The sequence below is a fragment of the Cibotium barometz genome, chromosome 6 (assembly GCF_041138505.1).
Source record: "Cibotium barometz isolate CiBa-2024 chromosome 6, ASM4113850v1, whole genome shotgun sequence".
NCBI classification, from domain to species: domain Eukaryota; kingdom Viridiplantae; phylum Streptophyta; class Polypodiopsida; order Cyatheales; family Cibotiaceae; genus Cibotium; species Cibotium barometz.
The window spans coordinates 12,563,161-12,586,694 of record NC_141051.1 but is presented as its reverse complement, the minus strand read 5'-3'; the positions used below and the strand labels follow the sequence as shown (position 1 = coordinate 12,586,694).

At 43.2% G+C, this 23,534-nt stretch overlaps 1 protein-coding gene across 5 annotated transcripts; it reads left to right on the top strand.

Annotated features, from left to right (window-relative positions):
- The first annotated feature begins 934 nt into the window (after positions 1-934).
- LOC147637417 (serine/arginine-rich SC35-like splicing factor SCL30A) lies at positions 935-16,022 on the top strand. Of its 5 annotated transcripts, XR_015266034.1 has the most exons (9): positions 940-1,269; positions 11,382-11,525; positions 11,687-11,764; positions 12,577-12,741; positions 12,947-12,990; positions 13,074-13,137; positions 13,820-14,086; positions 14,459-14,548; positions 15,678-15,724. XR_015266034.1 is itself a non-coding variant. In XM_086799208.1 (8 exons), the coding sequence occupies exons 2-8, from the start codon at positions 11,386-11,388 to the stop codon at positions 15,718-15,720; spliced, it is 747 nt and encodes a 248-aa protein (XP_086655334.1). In that variant the 5' UTR covers positions 935-1,269; positions 11,382-11,385; the 3' UTR covers positions 15,721-16,022. The 5 variants fall into 5 exon arrangements, 4 of the variants coding, with proteins under 4 accessions (XP_086655334.1, XP_086655336.1, XP_086655333.1 ...); XM_086799208.1 differs by lacking the exon at positions 13,820-14,086 and having other exon boundaries at positions 935-1,269; positions 14,459-14,671; positions 15,678-16,022; XM_086799210.1 differs by lacking the exon at positions 13,820-14,086 and having other exon boundaries at positions 937-1,269; positions 15,678-16,022.
- Positions 16,023-23,534: the final 7,512 nt, after the last annotated feature.

The window sequence follows — 23,534 nt, the reverse complement described above, 5'->3', positions numbered from 1 at the left end:
GAGAGAGGGTTGTGTCTATGTACGTGATAGAGACATAAAGAGAGAGAGAGACACACATATGGATCTATGTGAGTGAGAGAGATAGAGATATGCATCTATGTGGGACAGTTGCACGTAGACACATGCACACAGACATGTACAAATAATCACGCACACACACTCACACACGCTTGTACACAAGCATACACAAACAATCACGCACACACACTCACACACTCTTGTACACACACATATATACATAGATGTATACACACACGTACACTTGCATACACACGTACATATGTGAGCACATATGTATAGAAGCAAAAAATTTATGCCGCGGGTCACGTACTTGTAAGATATTCACAAATTTGTCTTAGTATATATTCACAAATTTGTCTTAGTTCTATTAATTAAGTAGCCAATTAATACTAAGATTCAAAAAGGTGACCCCTTCCCCTTACCATCTGCATCACCCCTCCATGTGTCCCCTTCATCCCCTCTATCCTCTTGCCAGGGATGACAACCCTCTCTCCTCCTACAAGGAAGAGCCGCCTCTCTCATCCGTCCCCCTCTCTCCTCTCTCACCACCTTCGATCTATACACACATGGGTTTGAGACTATCATTAGCCCACAGGGCGCACTGTTGAGAGGCCTCTGCCTGGAGAGGTGGAAGAAGAGGCAGAGGGGAATCAGGTAGAGATCGTAGTAGAGGAGGCACCTTATCCTTTTCAGCAAGGGTTGGCAAGTTGTTGCATAGGGGGGGGGAGAGAGAGAGAGAGAGAGAGAGAGAGAGAGAGAGAGAGAGAAATATTGGTCGCGGGCGCACTATTGAGAGGCCTTCACCTAGAGAGGTGGAAGAAGAGGCAAGAAGAAGTAGGCGGAGATCGCAACAGAGGAGGCACCTTATTCGTCTCAACAGGGGGTGGCAACTCGTTGCATAGGGGAGGGGAGGGAGAGAGATATAAATATCGGTCGCCTACATGTGTCAGACATGCCGTGTAGCAGGGCTAGATTCACACAATCTCCTGCTAAAAGAAAACAAGTCCAACAACTTAAGTGCTAAGGTCAATGAAAAACCTTCATTTTGATCACCCAAGTGGCAACGATTAATTACAGTACATTTATATGGGGACTTGGGGATTCGTTTTGCAAAGACGGTTCCCTCGCATTTATTTAGAAACATTCTGGTAGTTTGGCTTCTTCGCGTTGGCTTCGCGTTGGCGCTGATACGCTATCGTTCCGAGTTTGTGCCATCACCAAGCAAACTTACTCTGCATTGCTTTAAAGGTGAGCCTCCATCTTTGTGGGCTTTCCTCCATTTGTTTTACCAACCTTTCGCCTGTTCAGATGTTTCTGTATATTTAGGGTCTTCAGAGGCAAAGCTAAGGGTTTATGGCTATAGATTTCTCTGTGCTATTTTTTTTAAAAAGCCACGAGTTTCTTTCAGCTAGCCACGATGAAAGGGGGAGGGGGATGATGCATTATACTTTCTTCTTGTCTTTCTGTTCTCGTACAATATGGTAGTACGTACAAACGGAGGGGCCTTGTGGGATGTGTGGTACATTGGCTTGGCTTCGGTTTTGTGTTTCCTAAGTGTTAAATTCAGCAGAAGGTATCCTACTTTATTACAAGACCTTGGAGTACATTATGCTTGCCTTAATGAATGCTTGATTTTAGATAATTATGTATAGATTGTATAGTATGATAATCATGTCAAATTACCTGCTGGAAAGCATGCCTGTTGCGGGGATTTGTATTTTTTTTGCCATAACTTAGATAAACGGAGTTTCTAGTGGAGGCACTCTGATATGGTTTTGTAAAAATCCGTTGTCCTTCTTGTGTTACTGGTCTCCAACCTTTCCCTTTTGGGAAAGTAATTCAGATGGTTGGATCATTTTATTAGGATTTGATATGGGGTAGCAAGACTTGGCAGTTTTTGTGCTTGCTTATCAAAAACTGCAGCCTTCTTATGTATGTGGAGTGAAAAGCATCATTTCTTGGCTTTTAAAACAATACACAATTTACATAGTGAGGGCTTAAGGTGTGATGTTGCTGCTAGTGTAGATAGTGACCAAAAGCTCAGGAGAATGATGAACTTTCTGATGTGGGTCTTATGGAGCTGAACTTGGGTGGTGAGTATGCTCTACTTGCAATTGCTCCCGGTTTGTGAGGAGTTGGCTGTCTTGAAGTTGGAATTGTTTTTGTCAAGTGTGTTCGTGAGCCCTTTGAGGTCTCATGATTGGGGAGGCTAGGGGGGAGGAAAGAGAGGGACAGGGAGTGGGTTTGTTAGTTTATTTTTGATGTTGTGGGCCCTAGGTGTAATGGTTTTGCAGTGTGGCATCGTTGAATCATTCTTGTGTGGTGTAAAGGTTCATAATATTTGGCCAAGGCCCAAGGGGTGTGTAGCCTAGAGGTGAGTGCTTGTGACTCAAAGATGGAAGGTTCCGCAATTCAAATCCCCGTTGGCCCCCGTTGGTATTGACGACAAGCTGTAATGCCTTTGGCCAAGAAGACTAAGCTATCTTTGGGAGGGTACCAAGCCTTGTGACTACAAAAGAATGTACTCATGGGAAAGAAATAAGGCTCATAAAGGACTTTTAACTTGCAGTGGGCTTTGGTCACTTGCCTTGATGAGGTATTGCGTTGGTGGTCATGTCATGACCTTAATCAATTGATTGCCAAATTGGTAATGATTGCATGGATCAAGGCCAACATTTTGTCACATGCATAGAGTGTAGCTACCGTGTGCACAAGACTAGCTTCGAGGCTTGGAGTAGTTTGGAGCTAGGCAGGCTGATTGACGAGCTAGGCTAGGGATGGACTGACGGGCGGGCGCCCAAGTGTGGTGTAACTGCTCCCTAAAGGAGGCCTACAAATCGAAAGATAAAATACACATTTTTAGATCACTTAACTAATACAAACAATGGACATTATTAGCAACATTAAAACTGAAAATGACAAAGAACATTTGACACCATCTCACTGGGGCCGGAAAGGGCCACTCCCCCCTTAACACAGTTTGTATTTCTTGGAGTATTTATATGTACAAGTGTTCACGGGCCGAGGCCAGATTTCTCCATAACAAGGAGTGAGTACAACTGAAAAATAATAAGATTTTGTCGATGGAGAATTAGTTATCGGAGTAGACCAAATCACAGGCAGTCTCCCATCTTCACACTGGGTGAACACCTACCCTCACTGGTCTTACGGGACCGTGCACCAACAGGCACGCCCGTACTAAGTCTCCCACCTTCACTGGGTGAACATCTACCCTCGCTGGTCTTACGGGACCGTGCACCAACAGGCACGCTTGTACTAACGCATGGCAGGGTAAAACACCGCGAAGGGAGTGATACCTGGTGCTCCCAAGTAAGCTTTGCTTCCAATTTTTCCTCATATCCCAATGACCTTCACTGGCTCCTCTAAATGTGAGGGTGTGGTCAAGGTAATCATGGGAAAGATCACATCCCGGTGGCCTTCTATGGTGAAGGAAATTGGGGGTGATGCTTGCCTACACAAAACTTGTAAAAACAACATTTAATTTTAGTTTTATCTGAATTTGAAAATATAGAAACAAGTACGTGACAAGGATTTAAATTCAGATCTTAGGAGAGGAGATCATCCCCTTTTTAATGTACTCCTAATTGGTGCAAATAGCAAGTACAAGCGGGGTAGCCAGCCGGTACAAATGTGGTAGCCAGCAGGTACATGATAGCAATAAGTAGGTGTTGTAGATAGGTACTGGGCAGTAGCAGCAACCGGGTTGATGACAGATGCAGGAGCAGCAGCTTGTATTGTAGGCATGTCAACCAGCAGGCGGGTATAGGTGCTGCAGCAACACTCAGGTGCTGTAGACAGAAACAGGCAGCATACGGGTACTGTTCTGCAGGTGGGTACTAGAGCAGGAGGTGAGTTTTGTTGCAGCAGGTGGGTACAAGACATCAACAGTCAGTTGGTGTGAAGGCGTGTCCATGAGTAGCAACACAGGCCAGTTGGAGGTAGGTCCAGGACAGCAGCCAATCGGGGGTACAGAGCTGAAGGCGGGTAGTGTACTGCAATAGCCAGGCGGGTTGGAGGAGATGGATTGAGGGCAGCCACCCGGAAGCTACAGGTCCGCTTCGAAAAACGAAAGGTAGGTAACGGCGGCCTCGATTGGGGGAGACGGAGCGGCTGCCATGGAGTCCTCCTGGGGTAGAAGACCAGAAGAGATCGAAACTTGCCGAGACAATGAAGAAATAACCACAACCTGAGGGTGCTGCCGGAGAGACAAGGACGGGCTAGAGATGGCGGAGAAGAAGATGGCTAGATTTTTACCTACACGGAAGACTGTTACAGCTACGCAATTAGCAAAGTAGTTTATCGAGCAATTGTTTAGACTGGATGGTTTACCGCCGCAGGCCATAGTCAGTGATAGAGACTCTAAGTTTACAAGTGACTTTTGGAGGCTTGTTTTTGAGAGGTTGAAAACAACTTTGAATCTGAGTTCCTTAGATCATCCTCAATCTGATGGCCAGACTGAAAGGGCGAATCAGACTTTGGAGGACATACATCGTGCATATGTCTCCAAAAGACAAGATTCATGGGAGGATTATCTTTCTATGTTAGAATTTGCATATAACAGTACTAAGCATACGAGTACAGGTTTTAGTCCTTTTATGCTTATGTACGGATTTCAACCTAGATCACCTGTTATAATGGGATTTTCAGGACTTCAGCATAATGCAGCACACACTTTTTTGCAAGACCTGTAAGAAATGTTACAAGTTGTGAAGGAATCTATTAGAAGCGCTCAAGACAGAGACATGTTTTATTGTAATAGATATCGTTCACCGAGAGAGTTCTCTCAAGGAACGATGGTGTATTTGCAAATTCCAAAAGATTCCGAGGCTTTACGGTTGGGCCGATCTCCAAAACTATCCCTAGATACTGCGGACCATTTCGGGTTAAACGCTGGATTAGTTCAGTTGCATATGGATTGGACTTGCCTTCTCATGTGAAAGTTCATCGCGTATTTCATGTCAGTACACTTAAGGAAGTGCTGGGTAGAACAGACCAGCTAGTTACTCCTCAAGAAATCATAGATGTCGAGGATATGACATTTGTGCCACACGAATTGGAAAAGATTCTTGAATTTCGTGAAAGACGATTGCGGCATATGCTGCTCACAGAATACAAGATCAAGTGGAAGGATCGTGTGGAGGAGGACGCTACATGGGAGACATTGACTACCCTTTAGAGGGATTACCCTAAGTTTTTACTGAGCTCTGGAGTGAGCTCTTAGAGAAAGGGGAGTATGTCATGTGCACAGAGTGTATCTACCGTGTGCAGCACACAAGACTAGCTTCGAGGCTTGGGGTAGTTTGGAGCTAGGCAGGCTGAGTGACAAGCGATGGACTGACGGGTGGGCGCCCAAGTGTGGACGCCCGGTGATCGGCCAAGAGCCTATAAAAGGGTGGCCAAGGTTAGTTAGTTAGTCAGAGTCTCGTAAGTCCATGCGAGAGCTCTGCGGTCAAGAGCCTGGATCTAGTGCAGACGTGCACCTGCTTCATGCAGCTGAGGTCGGCAGCAGTCTCGAGGCCCGTGAAGGTAGCTCCATGGCGGTATAGGACGTCACGGGGTAGAGATTGGTCGGTGCGTCTTGCTAGTTAGCTCAGCTTGTGGCTTGGTGGGGATAACCAGGTCTTGTGGGTTTTGCCCACGGCTGTCATGGTTGGGTGGTGAGTCAGACCTGCACCCCCTTCGCGATTTGTGGCTTTGTTTTGCAGGTTTCGGGTCTTGTTTTAGGATTGCTCTACGAGGAGACCCTTGGGCTTTTGACATATTTGGACAAGGATAAGTGGGTCAAGGCCAAGAAATGAAGCATAGAGCTTGAAGACAAGGTGTTTGAAGGAGAGCCAATACCATGGTGGCATGGGAGTGCCCATCAACATGTGTAAGCAGCGAGTGTGGATGCTATTTTGAGGCTAGTAGCTGAAGGAATGTCAGGTTTGTAGGCCAAGCCAAGGTGGCTAGAGAGGGTTTATTGATGTGTGCACATGGGGGACCAATCAACATGCAAGCGATAAGTAGATGGATTCATCTGTTGCCAACTAGGGTTTCAGGTTAATTGATATATAAGGTTGGGTTGGTAATGCAACTCATGCCATGCTAGGTTTCTTTACATAGGTTGTGTTTCCAAGGCTTGATTTGTCCATATGTATTTAATGAGGTGGGTGCCCATTCAATAAAATGTCCACCCCATTGATAAAAAAGTGTTCATCCATTTTGAAAAAGGGTGTGAATCCTTGTGATATAAACACAAACGCAATAAACTTACATTACCATTACCCAAACAAATATGAGTGCCCATTAGGGTGATTCCACACTTCCATGGATCCCGTTGGTCAGACCCATGATGCTTTGCAAATAGTATTGGATAATTCACCATTCTCAATAGCTTGTACTTATACATTGGTCCCCATACACTTGTACATGTGTACATATATATAGGCCATTTTGATCAAACACAATGTGCATGCATACATATTTATAAATGCCATCTGATATTTCTCACATATCAACCAAATACATTCATATGTCTCTACTTGTAGTATCATGGATTCCCAGACAAACTTTTTCTTGCTATCTCGGGGAGGGTGGTTCCCTCCATGGCTAGCTTCTCTTAGAGGGAAACTACCTCATACAAAGAGGAGGAGGGGGGCGGGGGCGGTGGGGGGTCGGGGGCGGTGGGGGGTCGGGAAAGAACTATATAGGCGGCATGTAATTCCAAGTGATCTCGTTGTCGCGATCAGAGAGAAAGGGACCCAAGTGCCATGCGCACAGAAATGCCTCGCGCCGTCTACGCATGCGATTCAAACCTCCTTGAAGCTTCCCCTATGGCCAAGGAGGGTGTGAATGATGTCTACATATGAAATGACTGGGGGGGGGGGGGGGGGGTGTTGGGTGGTTGAGAGTGCCCTCAATGGCCTTGATGCAATAGGCCCACCATATATGCCATGCAACAATGTTGTTGATGATCTCCCATCTTTGACAAGTGCTTGGTCTCTAGGTCTTTGATGACAAGTCGGGAGTGGGAACTGCATCAATCCTGCAGTGAGATAGTCAGAGAGCTTGCTCGGTGCTGCCTCCTCGTAGAGGAGGGTGGGGGCAGTCCTAAAGGTAGTGTGGTTGTGACTCAAGGGATGGCTGCAATGCACACATTGTGCCGGCCAACATCTGATGGCCAGCCAAGTGTTGACATCAAGGCTGTGTGGTGGGCCACGCTAGAGGAAGAGTGTGACCTTCCTTAGTTGATAGTTGTACCACAAATGCGTCCAAAAATCTCTAGGGAAATGCTCTGGGGGCTAATGGTCGAGTGTCATCTATCGCATGCATTTGTATCTTACGACCCATCCTCGCCATGAATTAGAAGGAAATGCTCTGGGGGCCAGTGGTCCGTTGTTGCCAAGGTGCCATCTATCACATGCATTTGGATCCTGCAACCCATCCTCGCCATGTAATGAAAGAAGGGGACAGGTCCCATTGAATGCACTCGTCAAGCTCGGCTCTCCTCTATGTTAGAAAACAAGTGATGAAGGGTACTTGTTGGAAAGGAGGGGGAGTATGGGCCTTAGAGATGAAAGGAATCACACTAGTAAATGTTAGGAAGCATTATAAAGCTCAAAAGGTATTAACGAGGCGGATAGATGGAATCATGGAAGAAGGCGCCTACTTCAAGTGGGCAAGTGCAAAACACAAAAGTCTTCAATTAACATTGAATGAGCCTCAAATCAAGGGAGGTGGACCTAGAATCAAGGGAGAGATTTAGGCATGATAGGCAAAGATTAAGCTAAGCCATGGGCTAATGATGATGTACTCCAGTTTATTTCAAGCCCTCCCATTTAATGGAAATTGTGTGTGTTGGATCAACTCTCTTGCATTGTCATTATCTTGTTATTAGTGCTGCTATTTTTCTCTACTTAGGTCATAGTTTTTCTTGTTCACTGTACGATACAATCGTATGGTACAATATGATACCGTACGATACCATGCGGACTCCCCCCTCTCTTCCCCTTGTTTTTGGCCATTGCTGTTTTGGCTTTTAAAAAAAGGGGCCGTTTTTGGCTAATTTTGGCTGTTTATGGTTGTTTTTGGGCAGGCTTGCTTTTGGTGTCACTTTAGATTCAACAGCCAAGGATCTATGGATGTTGAAGGATCTGTTCTCTTTATCCTTGTGATCACTGCTCTGTATTTGGAGGGTTGAGGTGAGGTACCTTCCTTAGTTAGGGCAACAAGAAGCAAAGGCTTCTCCTCAACTACCTCCCTCTCTCTGTCTTCGTAGACCGTCTTCCAACAGTTGGGCCTTGGGTAGGTGCCTTGGACTCTGGCCTCTGGACTCTGGCCTCCCTTTAAAAAGCTCTCCTCCAACCTTCTCTCCATCACAAGTTTCAAGCTCTCATAGCTCTATCCTCTCAAGCTCAAGCTCTCCTCTCTTGGGCCTTGGCACTTGCAAGGCAACCTCCTTAGCGATGGGGGCTCAGAGGTGCCCTCTTCTCCTATAGATGATCTCAACGAGAGCTCCAATAGTGATGCCTTCTCCATTTAGGTTCTAGGATTTAGATTCTAGCCTACGCCCTCTCATCCATTTTTTTGTACTCACTTTTTTTGTACTTGCGCCTAGCGCCCATTGCACCTATCTTACCGTCTTGCTGCCCTCAGTGCTATTCTTTGTACTTTTGTTTGTAACTTGTTTTTATTATAATTTTGGCTTGTAACAACCTCTGAGTTCTCTATCCTTTCAAATTGATAATCTATAAATTTATACGTGAAAAAAAACCGTACTTTACTGTATCGTATTCCAAAATTTCATACGGTACTGTAAATCACCGCACTACACAACTGTACGACAACAACAATGACTTAGGTTATGCCAAAATGTTCAGCCTAATCCATTATTATCCACCCTGATCACTCCTAGCTTGCAAATATCAAGTTGGTATCAGAACCTACCACCATCCCTTACCTAGCTATGCACTCTAGCATGCCTAATGAATAAATGTCATTAAGCCTTAATCACTTTGCTAATCTAGTTTTCTACCCATTCACTCAAATCAGTTTTAAGGCAAGTCACGCATAGTCACTAGAAACGTTTCGGGGCAAAACGTTTCGGCCTTCAGCTAAGAAACGCCAAGGTTTCGGATTTTTTTCTATATAATTTTGCATTGCTAAAGTTACAAAAAACATGAATTTTTAACTTTGAGAAACTTTTTTTTTTTGAGAAACCAAAACAATCAGGAGTTTCTGAAACGTTTCTTGCGTTTCGGGGTTTCTCACTCCAGAAACGCATTTTCATGTGATTATGGGCAAGTGATTGGACGTCTTCTACTGAAGATTTGGGCAACCCACAAGCCCACAAGAGTAAGGAGATTATATACATCAGTTCACATCAAGCATTCGAAGCAAATCAAGAACAAACTGGGAGCAGTTTTTCAGATTTCAACTTAGACTGAAAATCCGCTCAGGAAGTGTTATAAATCATGATTTTGATGCGGTTGAAGCTTTGAGAATGTTGAGCTATCATTGCTCCATGCTCACATCAAGTCTTATAGCTTCTGAAGCTTCTCAATCATCAATTCACTCTCTTTTTTGTAACAGAAAACTCCTATAAATAGAGAGTAATTAATGCTTAATTAAGGTGTTAATGTCAACCATTGAGGGTTCAAATCTCTAATTGGCCTCTGTTTTTCATCATACTAGCATTCTAACATCATTTGGGAGCTCAAAAGACACGGTATTTTTTGCATTTTTGATTAAAATGGGATTAGTGCATAATTAGTGAAACTTGGAAGGACATGACAGTGGACGTGTCTATCAGCAGAGGACATGTTAGTGGATGTGTCTTCACTGCAAGAGGACATGCTAGTGGATGTGTGGTAGAGGCAGATGTCTCAGAAGCTAACAAGACAATAGCCGGACTTTTTCTATCACATGGTATATTTCTTGGAGTATGTTCCATGGAAGGGTGTCCATTGAGATGATTGAGTCTATGTCTAACATGGAGTTGGTGTATGCTGGTCTTAGTACACAAGGCCAAGGAGGTACTTGTGGATACACGTTCCGTTAAGTGCTGTCTTGTCGTTTGATTCTTTCATCCAGAGGAGTGCATTGGATTTGGCATGATAGGGATTGGTGATCCATATGAACAGATGCACTAATGGTTGGAATTTTTCTTAACTTATGGAAGGGAGTTGTCAGACGTGCTTTCAAGAAACATTAGTTTTGCCAAAGCTTGTGCAAGAGGATACTCAGCAAGGATCGGTGTTTGATTAGGAGATTTTGATCAGAGACCTCGTCAGAAGTTTTCTTTGCAAGTTTGGTGTCGACAAGGAGAGGATGGCATGTTAGCCTCCGAAGTGGACACAAAGTGGTCTCTCAGATCTCAAGCGAGTCAGTTTCTTGGAAAAATATGGATTGGAGCGTGGTGCATGACACTCTTTAAAACATAGGCTAGCTGAGGACAGCTGCAGTTTTAGTTCTTTTTGTGGGGGTGGGGGGCAGAGCATGTGGCACCTCCAGAAGATGGACATCACCACATGGGCATTAGGACCAGATGGGCAGCTAGGCTGGACAGGTTTGAACAGGCATTGGTTGGGCAGGTCGGTAGCAAGTCAAATAAGCCTGCAACAGACCAATCAGCAGCCTGTGGCCCTTTAAATAGGTGCCCCAGTCCCTCCCAATTATCAAGTATTGTGCAAACTCTCCTCTTCATCAAGTAGTGTTCAAGGGATTGGAAAAGCTGGGAAACCACATCTGCAGCTAGTGTTTGCATCCGAACAGCAGGGTCTATTGCAATCTGGGATGAGATTAGCAGGATTGATCACCTTTTGTACTGCAGAAACATTCAGTGGCACATATTATTTGTATCAATACAAGTTTAGCGTATATGATTCTTGTGAATGACTATCTGTTTTGCAAGTCTTCTGCTGTGCCTACATCTCTGTTCACTCATTCATTGCACTAGGTAGGTAAGATGACCATTGCTAGGCATAGGGAGTCATTTACAGCAGTGATAGGCAATTTCCAGGCTCAGGCAATGTCTGATACAGTTGACCTATGCCATAGTTGTGAAGTCCATGAACTCAAATTATAACATGGGTTGTGTTACACAAAAGTTCTGTTGTTAGTGCAGAAAAGTTGGTTGATTCATCTTGTACATTGTCTTTTAATTTTTTTCTTAGAACTTCACTGAGTTTGTTGATGGAGGAAATTTTAGTTTTACTACACATCTATGCTGATGATTGATCACTTGTTTCTGTGGAGAAAGAAAGTTTTCCCGAAAAGGTTTCAAATGGTTATGTGTCACCACATCTGTCTATTGGATATTTCTTCTCCCCACAATTATTGGCGTCTCTTTTCCTCAGAAGCATGAGGTGGCGCAGTCCCAGTTACAGTCCTCCACGAAGGGGTTATGGCGGGCGTGGTAGAAGCCCTCCAAGAGGGCGCTACAGTGGGCGCAGAGACGCGCCTTGTGGCCTACTTGTGCGCAATATTCCTAAAGACAGCAGGTGTGTCTCTTTTACATATTGGGACTCACGTTGCAAGGAGTATAAAGTAAGTCTTGCAATTTGGTCTGTTTTGTTGTATGCCAATAGAATCTATCGCCATAGCATTCTTAATGGCTCTGAGATTTTATTTATTGAAAGTTTGCTTCATAATTGTGTTGCAGACCTGAAGAAATTCGTGCTCCATTTGAGAGATTTGGACGAATCAGGGATGTCTATCTTCCAAAAGATTATTACTCTGGGTAAGCTTGAGCCTTGCTTCCAAGTGCTGTGTAGAACCTTCATTATCTATGCTCACCAATTGCAAACATGCGAAAGGCACCTGAGGACTGCTTGAAGTTGAACATTGTGGCAAGAGTGATGGTTGGCATAAATTTGTGACTGAGACCAATGCTTCTTCTTGCACCTACTTTTTTCTAGAGTTTTTCCTAGCTGCTCTACAATACCTTTTGGGCTGCTTACAAATATTAATAAGTTTTATGTTTGATTAGCATTTGTTTCTATCCTCGCACTGTATGTCACTTATGAAGATGGTTGTGAGAGTTAGACTGGCACATAGGCCCTTGCTGAACCTTTCTTAGCTAGCTCTTTTGTACTTCTATGTTGCCTAACTTTTTTGCTGCTTTAAGGCTGTAAAGGTGGTGTACAAAGAAAAAACCTCAAGATTTGAGAGAAGTCTGGATGAAGATAGCTTGTGGCCAATGCTTAAGAAGATGTAGAAAGTGGAGCAAAATTGAGTTTCAATGAGAAGTGAAGAATATGAAGTCCTATACATATATTTGATGTGGCACAGATAGTTGGTGCACGGCAAGGTCAGCAACCAAGAGCTTGGTTTGTTATGTACTTGTGAACCACAAGCTGTGCTCTTGGCAGAAATGCTGTCTGGTTTTGTCTGGTATGTGTAGGTTAGTTGAGGGGGTTGGTAATTGGGTTGTTTGAGCTAACAGTTGGCCCCACTACTCCTGACGAAACCTCGGCTTATTTATTGTGATAGTGTGTTTTTAGTATGTTTCTGTTGTGTACTTGACCAATCTTGGCTCTAACCTATATGCAGGGAGCCTCGGGGTTTTGGATTTGTGCAGTTCTTGGATCCCGTGGATGCTGCTGAAGCAAAGCGACATATGGATCGGCAAATCTTCAAAGGTCGGGAAATTACTGTGGTGTTTGCTGAAGAAAACAGAAAGAGGCCTGATGAAATGAGACTGAAAGGAAGATCAAGGTTCATGTTCTACACCTTTTCACTGCTGAATCCACACTTGAAAACACACTTACATGCTCTTTCAACCTTTTGTTTAACCAGGGTTCGGAGAACCACTAGTGAAATTAAAAGCACAAAGTTTTAGATGTTGAATTTCATTGTTTTGATGCTATATGCAATCAATTACGCTTTTTTTTTTTGGGTGTTTCTTGGGGGAGTGTTTCAGAGGACACATGAGCTATGGAGGGTATAAGCGGTCTCCTTATCGTGGTATTCTACTTCACTTCAACCAGTGGTTGTCAAATTATATGTTTTATAACGACAGGCTTAAGAAACGTTTCACCTTGTGGCAGGTCGGTCGCCATCTCGTTCCCCACGCTATCGTTCGCCTTCTCCAAGGGGCGGTCGTTACTCCAGGTAGCTGTCCTTTTCCCAATTTCCAACTGGTTTTGGAATAATCATGGCCGGGGGAAGGGTCTTCTTTTGCAACCTTTTAGATGGTTTCAGCTTCTCCTCACGCAGGCTTTGACTAGCTCTATTTTGCCAGGCTGAATAGAATGCCTTCAATTTCAACCGAACTGTGTGTCTTTTAATTTTAGTCCTATTGTGTGTCCTTCATTGTTTTCTCTGCTTAATGATGGTGTTCTAAGGTTCTTTCTTTGTGGATGTATGCAGTTCTTCACAGCCCAAAGAGGGGCTACGAAGATGAATTCTGGCTATTGAAGATTTTTGAGATTTGTGCATTCTAAATTCGCCTGCAGAGAAAGTCTCTGATTGCATGTCTGCATACAATTACAAAGAAAGAGCCTTAGAACCTGCATTTAAAAAGAAAAGAGCAATAATGAAGACAAATTAGGCGAGAGAAGAATTGCATACAGCTGGATGGATCATGCAAAGTAGGTATCAGGAGTGGTGTGAGGGAAATCAGTGCCAATGAGAGAGCAAACATTATCACAGTACCCAGCCAGTATTGAGGTGCCACTTAACATGTTTTATGGTTCTCCTGTTTCCAAGAGTTGGGTGGTTTAGCTTTTTAGTCTCATATTGTTCTATGATTGCCGACGTCTGCATGGAGTTGATTTTATCAGAATCTGTTCAGGTCTAACAACATGACATCTAGATGGGACAGGTATGGATCATTGTCTCCTCCTGCCAGAGCTAGGACCCGTTCCATGTCCCTTGATACTCATAGGAAGGGGCAAGGAGGCTCTCCCTTGGATAGGTCATATTCACCCCCTTCAAAAGATGGGCGGACAAATGTGGATTTTCACAAAAAGGGGAGGCATTCTGCTTCTCCAAAAAGATCTTCTCCCCAACTGAAGGAAGGGCAAGCTAAGTCTCCGGGAAAAAGGCGAAGAATTTCATGGTAGGTGCTGCTGCTATTAAGCCTTGTGCTTAAAACACATCAAAGCCATGGTGCACTGATTTTCGTAGTTCAGCCTGCAGTAGTGGTAATGCAGTTAGATTTGTGTAATGGATTGCCAGTTAGGTCTTGTGTTTAGGTCTTATAGTCGACCAAGAATAGCTAGTCTAGTTGCTGGTCTCTGCAGGATGTCGGGTGCATGGCATGGACTGCTGTTAGAATGTGCTTCTAGCCATGTGGTGCTTATACATCACTAAGGTCTTACGTTTGTGGGCTGATCATCATCCAAGAATTACTAGACTGCTTGCTGTTTACTCTTAACCCAAGTTATTATAAATGATGGCACTGATTGCTGTTGGAATGGAAATTTTGCAGATCAGCGTCTCGCTCACCTGAATTGGAACGGTTTTCCAGATCTCCTCCAAAGGATTCGACGTCACGACCAAAGTCTTGGAGGGAATCAAGGTATCCGCGCTTCCCTTCTCCACCTCCCCGGCAAAGGCATTCGCCTTCCTCAAGGCACCCCGACTCCAGGGGCTCACCATATCCAGCACAGAAGACATACTCTAGTTTGACTCTTGAAGAAAGGTATTTTGTTAGATCACATTAAAGCAGCTCTTGAATACATAACAAAAGTGCAGGGCCCACCTGGGGCTACAGTCTGAACTTTCGGTGCCACTCACCAGACAGGTGGCAACCCTTGGTTTACTAGCTGACACAAAAACAGTTTGTGTTTTTCAATTTGAGTACTGAAAGTAGCAGAGTTAGATCACTGTACATAGCAATGGAAAGAGCAGCTTAGTCTGGTAGTGTCACGGGCACAGTGGGAACAACAGGTTTGCTGTGAGTTTAAGGAGTTGTAAGTAGTGATCTATTAGAAACAGACTGTAGATGTGTTGATATGTGCTACACAAGATGCTGTTGCAGTCTGTTTTTGAGTTTGGGAAACAAGCCCGACTCTTGTGTTTTGTAAAGATCTTTTGTGCCATGGAGGAGCCTCAAAAACTTGCAGGATAAAGTTCATATCTTGATGGTTTCCATCTTTAGAGGGCTTGTGGGAGATGAACTAGTGGGATTACTTTGGGATTGTGAAGAGTTTCTTGCAAGATTAGCTTGATGGATGGATCTTTCTCTTAGACTGAATGGATGCACAAGGAATACATAGAGCCTCAGGTTTTGTTCAACAACTGGTATACATTCTAAGATCATGTCTTATTGGGCATTGTTGGGGGTCTTGTTGCCCTGCCATACTAGTAGATCATTGAGCACTTGCAGTCTCTCATGGCATTAATTTTTGTTATCAAATCTCTGCAAGAGCTTCTGGGTTGCAACTACGCTTTGGTTATTATGCTTTGTTCTAACATTGGCTTTACCACCCAACCCAAGAGCTAGTGCGAAACTCACTGCAGTTTTGTCATTCAGGTTCAAACACGTTTCACATTTATATTTCTTTATGGGGTGGTTTTGCACACCCTTTACCTAGCAGCTAGTACAATGTGCACTGTTGTATGCAATTCAAAATGAGGAGGGTGTGCCTTCTCAACCAAGTAGTATGGTTTTGAAAGTGCTAATACCTTCCTCTCTGTTGCTGTAGGTCACCAAATGGAGATTCACAATCACCTGTGCAGTTGCAATGAAGTATGAGAGTTGTTACTTACAGGATCAGTGAGTCATTGTTCTTGTTATGATTTAGATAGAGTGGGAATGCAGGTAACCTGTTCAGTGCCTCAGTTTTGTCCTAGAATTTCCACCACAAAATTAGCTCCTCTAGAGCTTGCTAAGCTCATTGGTATTTTAAAAGCTCTAAAACGGGTGGTGTGTTTGAAGTGTAGTCCAACTTTCTTTAACCTTGAAACATTAGAATGTAGTGGCGGATTGTACTTCAAAAATGGTGAACTAGTGATGCAAAAACTTAATATATGCAGTAGCTGTTGTAACCGTGGCCGCTGTGTGAAATACTAGGAGAATTTCAAATCTTACATAATTAAGACAATATGGGACCAACATTTTGAAATCACATTAATTAAATAGTGACAATGCTTTTTTAAACCTTAGGAAAGGTGGTTGTGGGATGTTGCGAGAGTTTTCCAGACTCTTCATTTTTCCGCCTCTCGCCATGTAGTAGATCTCGCGTCATGTAGTTCATTTTCGCCTCTCTCAGAGAGTTCGTTTCGTTGCTGCCTGTTGCATGTTCTCACTCTATTCTCTCTCCTCGCTTCTCTTCTCATTGTTGCCTGTTGCAAGCCTTGCCAAAGAAATATGAGGGCATTGTAGCCGAGCATTTCATACATGCTAGAGATATGATTGCAGACTTGCTAGCTCTCATGTTTAATAGAGCCATGTGTGAGGGGTTTCCTGGGCTTGGAGTACTTCCACGATTGTGCCGGTACTCAAGTCTGGAGATCCGAGCCTGCCGACTAACTACCGCACCATTATGATTGGTCACTTGCTGGCCAAGCTATATGCCTCTACTCTTGAGCATGAGTTGAGCAGATGGGCAGAGAGACAAGGGGTCCGAGCTCAGGGACAGGCCGGTTTCAGGAGGAGATTCTCTACTTTGGATCATATCTTTACCCTCAGGGCTATCATTGAGGAGGGCAGAGCACATGGGAGGAGGATCTACTAAGGCCTTTGACACAGTGCCCAGAGCTAGACTGATGCGCAGGCTGCAAGACTTGGGGGTTCCATGTGAGCTCATTTGGGGTATTATGGCACTTAATGAGACAGTCGTTGGGCAGGTGCAGACTTCAGAGGGTCTCTCCCAGCTAGTACACTCCTCTATAGGGGTGAAACAGGGCTGCCCTCTCTCTCCGACTCTATTTGGACTATACATTGATGAGATCTCTGATTATATTGGGACACGAGGGGACAGAGGAGCCCAGTTGGCTGGCACTTGGATACCTCTGCTCTTATATGCTGATGATATTGTGCTTATAGCAGACTCACCAGAGGGTATGCAGAGGCACTTGGATACTTACATGCTTATGCACAGGACAGTGGGCTCTCAGTTAACCTTGGTAAGACCAAGGTTATGGTGTTTAACACTACAGCTCAATGGGTCTGGAGATCAGCGTCTATTTTCACATATGGGCAGGAGACAGTGGAGTATGTTGACTCATACACATATCTTGGAGTGGTGTTCACTGGGCCCACATTTTCCATGAGGGGGGCAGCAGAGGCCAGATTGACTAGAGGATATGCAGCACTAGGAGGTCTAGAGAGGATGTGCTCACAGGTACAGTTTCAGGAGCCACGCACTAAGCTGTGGCTTTTTGACACGCTGGTCACATCGGCTATGCTATATGGAGTACAGATCTGGGGGCCTAGCCTAGATCGTCACAGTCGATCAGGATGCACATATGATGGATGGAGATTGATGGAGAGACCACTTGTGTCCCCATGATCTCCAGGATGATTCGGGCTAAGGCCTCGGTACCCCATGAGATCATCCGAGCTGGGATGGGAGCACCACCGATCGTAGTCGAGGCTCTTGCCAGATCAGTGTCCTTCATTCATAGCACCTGGGAGCTTCCCGGACACTGGTATGCACAACTTGCTCTAGAGTCCTCTCATCAGCTAGCCATGGAGGGAGACACTTCATGTTGGTATGCGCAGATAGCATCCTGGTTTGAGCTCCACGGGTTCAGCTTAGACAGACTTCCACCCTTCCAGTACTCTCTAGAGGCACCCTCTCTTACCTTGACACATTCTGAGATTAGTAGTCATCAGACAGGACCTCATTCAGTTGGACACTAGGAGGACATGGCTAGTGCCCTGACAGGAGTTAGGGACGAAGATGGCTTCCTATAGAGACCATCTTCTCCGCACCGCTGAGGATGGCTTTATACTTAGACCGAGCTACATGGATACCCATTTGTCCCATGGATTGAGGTGTGCCATTGGGCAGATCCGCACCTCTTCACATCAGTTAGAGATAGAGACAGGCAGATTTAGAGGCATACCTCCAGGGGACAGGATATGTCAGATTTGTAGGATAGAGCCAAAGACGGAGGAGCACTACATCCGTCGCTGCACAGCATATTATGAGATTCGAGGGCGCTACCATTGCCTTTTCAGAGGGATTTGGACCATTGGCTAGAGTCATGGGGACTATTGTGATCAGCGATGCTTGGGTTTTTATCTCTTGGAGATCCGCAGGTTCAGAGAGTCCATTATGAGGAGCAGACGCCCGACTGGCAAGGAGTCCACACACAGACAGATCACTGACTTCTTTAGAGGGACTACCCGGGAGGGGACACAGCCGACAGCCCAACAGTGGGCACCCCGTGGGACTCTAGTTGAGAGAGCTATCCAGTTGGGCAGATCCAGACGCCCGAGGGTTCGTGGATTCGTACATCAGAGACGGTGCCTACACCGGAGGATTCAAAGCATCATTGCGAGGCATCGGGCTCGTCCGACCAGGCATCTCACTATGGCAGATCTCCAGGCCATCCGGCAGAGACCCATGCTAGAGCTCCTAGGATGATTACCACTCCAGTCATGTACTATTGTACTCACTGTCACTTTTGTACTCCCCCATATTCATGTATTCATGTATCCATGTACTCATGTACCCCATTTTGACTAGTAGCATTAGCTTCCCACTCTCCCTAGTTGTTGCTTCCGGATGCTCCCTACTGATGTATTGTAGGGCTAGATACTTACCTTCAGTCCTTTCTTTTCTTTTCCAGATAGTGTATCATATGTCATATGGTTGTAACTTTAGTCTCATAGGTCACTTTGGCCTTTTGAAGACGTTAATATAACATTTCATTTCATTTCATTTCACAGCCGCTCACTCGTCGGGAGCGTGGGGTGTTTGCTCAGAGGTGCTCGGTCATTGGCGGTTTGTTTGCTGGTTGTCGGAGGGCTTGCGGACGAAGGCAAAGGCCTAGGGCCAAAGGTTCAAACCTTTGGACCTTAGGGTATATATATTAATTAGTGCTCGCTTGCGGGCACTAATTAATATATATACCCCATAGCCTGAATATGGAGTATAAGACAAAACACACACGTTGCAAATGGGGCATTGCTGCAACTAATAATTCTACGGATGTGTGTGCAAGCTTGTGTGTTATGATCGTTCTTTCTTAATTGAGACAAACATACATGATGCAAATAGAGCGCTAATGCAACTTGCATGTCTACCTATATGATCTTGCTTTGTTCATTACACTGAGGGCTTGATAATGTAAGCCCCCCTCCCCCCTTTCCCTTTTTCCCCTTTTCTCTGCCTTCTTTGGGAACTTTATTTCACAATGCAAATCTAAATACAAAATCTCAACATGCACTTGGTGAGACTCACTTGGAGCTCTAGCTTTTCTAATAAGACAATCACAACTCAGTGGAGAATCCGATAACTGTGTGACTTCAAAGTCTGAATTTGTCACTAGCCCACTTGCGGCCGCTATGCCATACTGTCGTCATTGGTAAAGTGACCTCAACCTCATTTGGCTAGGCAACTAGCTGATCAAAAGAAGCTTGTGCCAACCTCTTGGCCATACAACTTTGCTTGTCCTTACACTTGTCCACATTCAGATGTACTTTTTGTAAATCGTTGATGGTGGTCCTAACAACCGATGGAATGTTATATGGCACCCATACAACCTCTCTTGACATGCTTCTATTGTCGTGTATCTGCTAATGATTGAAGAGAGATTGTATGTTGCCTGTAATTAAGTCATTTTAAAATTTTGGTGGCAATGATTTATGTCACACCCTTTAACACTCCTAGATGGAGTGGGGGGATGAGCCAGATTTGAGCTTACGTCCCTAGAAAGCTCTCCTTGCTCTTAACCAATGAGCGCTCTAGGATTTTGGTCTTAAGTTGTGAGCACTCTAAATTAGTCAGAAGTTGTGGAACACGAAAGGATTTTTGCATAAATGGATGTTATGCTAGATATTGAATGGGGATAAATGATGGTAAACGGTGGAAAGCCATACAAGCTTGATTAAGGCCTTATGCAATTAAGCAAGTTTATGTAATGGGAATGGAGGAAGATGTTTTTTTTTATATATTCTCTCCATAGCCATACCCATAAGGGCCATCTACTCATGTCCTCAAGGGGTTCCTTTGGTTAGTAGACATGCTTAATTATGATCATCTTTCGCCAAGATTCCTTGTGCTTTGTATTAAGTTGTGCCTCACTAGTTCCGTTGCAAAATGTCAAGGCTAATAGTTGTATTTCAAAATGACTTAGGAGTATGTTAACGTGAACTTAATTGATATAATGCTTGTACTTCATGTGTAAACGAGGATCTTCATATAGTGTAATCTCGTCTTTCCCGTGTTGTGTAAGTGCTTTTTATGCGTTCCCAAGTGTTGTACATTTAAGCTCATAGCGTTAGGAACCTAGCTTATAATAGAGTCTTGCAAAGGCTTTATAGTTAATCATGGGTACCGTGGTTTTTGTGCAATAGATCGAGTACTCTCTTTACTCTTGCAATTCTCATGAACTAGGGTTTAGGGGGAGGGGGTTGGAAGAGCATCCATTCGTAAAGAAATCATGACATGGATTTGATTTTTGATAGAGTTTCTCGAAAATTGCAACAATGCGACACCAACTTATGGCCTTTTGTTCTAGAGAGGATTTCTAGGTCTATTTTGCAATCCTATATTTTCTATTGGTTTCCTATGCACATTTGAAAGAAATCCTACATCCAAATTGAGATTTTGCTTATAAAATTGTTGTGAAAAAGCAAGGTTGATTAGAATCCCTTTACTAAAAGATTGCATGGAATAAGATCAAATGGTGTGTTCTAGGCTTGCTATCCTTCCAAGCCACCCATTGACTATGTAAGCATGCTTGATGGTAGTGACATTCTCGGTTAAAGTTAGCGTTGGTTAGAGGATGCAGTTTATTAGTTCAAGGGGCATTGGTAATGACATTCTTTAGTGGGATAATATTGTCTTGCATTCCCTTGAAAATCAAGGGACGCCCTTTTGTTCAAGATCTCTTGATTGACCATGAAATTTATCAGTAGGGCATTAGGTAGCAAGGAAGGTTTAGTTATACAGAAAACTCTATGGGTTGCTTTATTCTTGGACCACTTGGTCCTTGATGTCATGTTATTGGCAAGCCAATTGTTTCAATGCACAAATAAAGGTTTGATCTAACTCAATCAAGTGTTTGATAATCAAGGTTCCTTGCTAACTTGGAGGAACATCAAATGTAGGTGTCCATCCCATTTGAATCCTTAGAAGCCCTAAACTAGAAAGCTTGGTCTCACCCGCAAGAATGGAAACGGTAGCCAAATTATCTGTACAATTAAATTCCTCTTTTAAGGCTTGGGTTTACTAAACTTTTTAATGCTGCAATGTGATTTTGCTGGCAATTCTATCAAAGCTACAATAAACACAAGGATCTAGATGAACTTGGGTGTGGGGGATAAGACTATTCAGGAGGTTCTGGAGATCATCCCTTCCTTTTTCTTAGAAAAGCTTGCCATGGAGGATGGCGAGTGCTACCTTGCAGTGTAAAAACAAGCTGAATATAAGAGATTTGAGGTCTGCACTTTGCTCTAAATGTGGTGTGCACCTCAGTGTCAAAAGTGAACTTTTTTTTCTAACCAGTGAAAAAAAAATGGATAGACAATGGAAAAAAGGATAGGCTTCAAGCTCAACCCGTTTTAATTGAATCTTTAAATTCAAGGCCAGGCACAATTTGAGCCAATTTTCAACTAAAAGGACGATTTTCTTCTGACATGGTGCACAAGGCCAGGCACAATTTGAGACGAGGCATCTCTTCAACACAAAGAGCGTCATAAGTCTTAAGTGTAAGGTTGTGTTATTTGTTTTTTAAAACGTTTTGTGGTAATTAATTAATTTTCGATTAACTTGAAGGCAAAGTGGAGTATAATATTGTATCCCTATCTAGCTAGTAAATCTAGTGAAAAAATTAGAGTTGCTTAAAATGAAATAGTTAGGATTAAGCCGTCAACATGAGCGTGTAAAAAGGTTAATACTTTTTTGGTTAGTTTTTGTTTGTTTGTTTTAATGGACTAGAGTCCTTCATGGCCTTTATTTATGTATTCATGTATTGGTCTCATAGGTAATTTTGCGCCTCCATAGATGTTATTAAAACTCTCCCTCCCTCCCTCCCTCCCTCTCTCTCTCTCTCTCTCTCAAGAATAACATGGACCTATAAATCAATCAAGATTATGCTCAAAACAACCTTAACATCATACCAAAAAACATGAGATGTAATTTACAACCTTCATACTATATGGAATTTAATCCACTACACGACCACTAGTTATATATTACAAATGCACCACATATTACTTAGCCAAACTTTGAGCATGCCGACAAGATCTCTTTTATTGCAATATTATTATCCCATGCAGAAATAATTTTTAGGATTCTTTTTTGGTTTATCACAACCTTAACCTCATAGCCTAAGCTTCTTCGAACTAGCTGACTTATTGATGATCAACTTTCCATCTAGAGTTCCTAACTAATGATGCTTCAAATATTGTACAAGATCCCATCTATGTTAAAACTTGTAACTAGTCAAACCAATCCCATTACCTTTACAATATATGAAGTTTTTTTTTTGTTCTTTTTGGGTGGTACATCTTGATGTAAAACCACTTGATTCTTGCATGGAAGCTATGGACCTTGAAATGCCTCATAATTCCTCTAGGTTTCATGTGTCTTTGTAGACCTTCAATTGCATTACATATGAGATGATATTTGAGCTCATAACCGAGTAGGGTTGGGGTCTAAAATATGGAAATAAGGCCTTGGAAACCTCCAATGTATCCTTTTACATACATAATAATTGGTTAACTAAATTTCTCAAAATTTTCCTTATTGTGCTCCCCCCTAATGAATATTACTTCAAAACTTTGTTTGTTAAATATGCACATTGTTTATTGGATGTGTCACATCTAATAAGTTAGAATTCAAATTTGCATAGGATATTACTTCAAAACCTTGTTTGTTAAATATGCACATTGTTTATTGGATGTGTTATATCTAATAAGTTAGAATTTAGTTTTGCATAGGGTTTTTATTTTGGAGGGATGATTTTTTTTTGAAAAATGTTAACATAGATTTCTCTAAGAAAAGCAAAAGTTGAGATTTCTAACCAAAATTAGACCAAAAAGCTAGTGCAAGTCACTAATTTATTTAAGCAACAAAGCCATGTTTGAATCCCATGAACTTGGTAAATGGAACCCCCTTGCACACACTCAAAGAAGAAGGAGAAGAAGAAGATGCCTTCTTCACACATTCAAAGAAGAAAAAGAGGCCTTTTTTACATGCAATAATAAGAAGAAGAAGTTATTTATCCCTTTCAGACACAAAGAAAAAGAAGAGGCCTTCTTCACTCACACAAAGAAGAAAAAGAGATCTTTTTCACATTAACGAGAAGAATAAGAAGTTATTTATCTTCTTTACTTACACATGCATGGGAACAACATGAAGATGTTCGTCTTGTTCTTATAA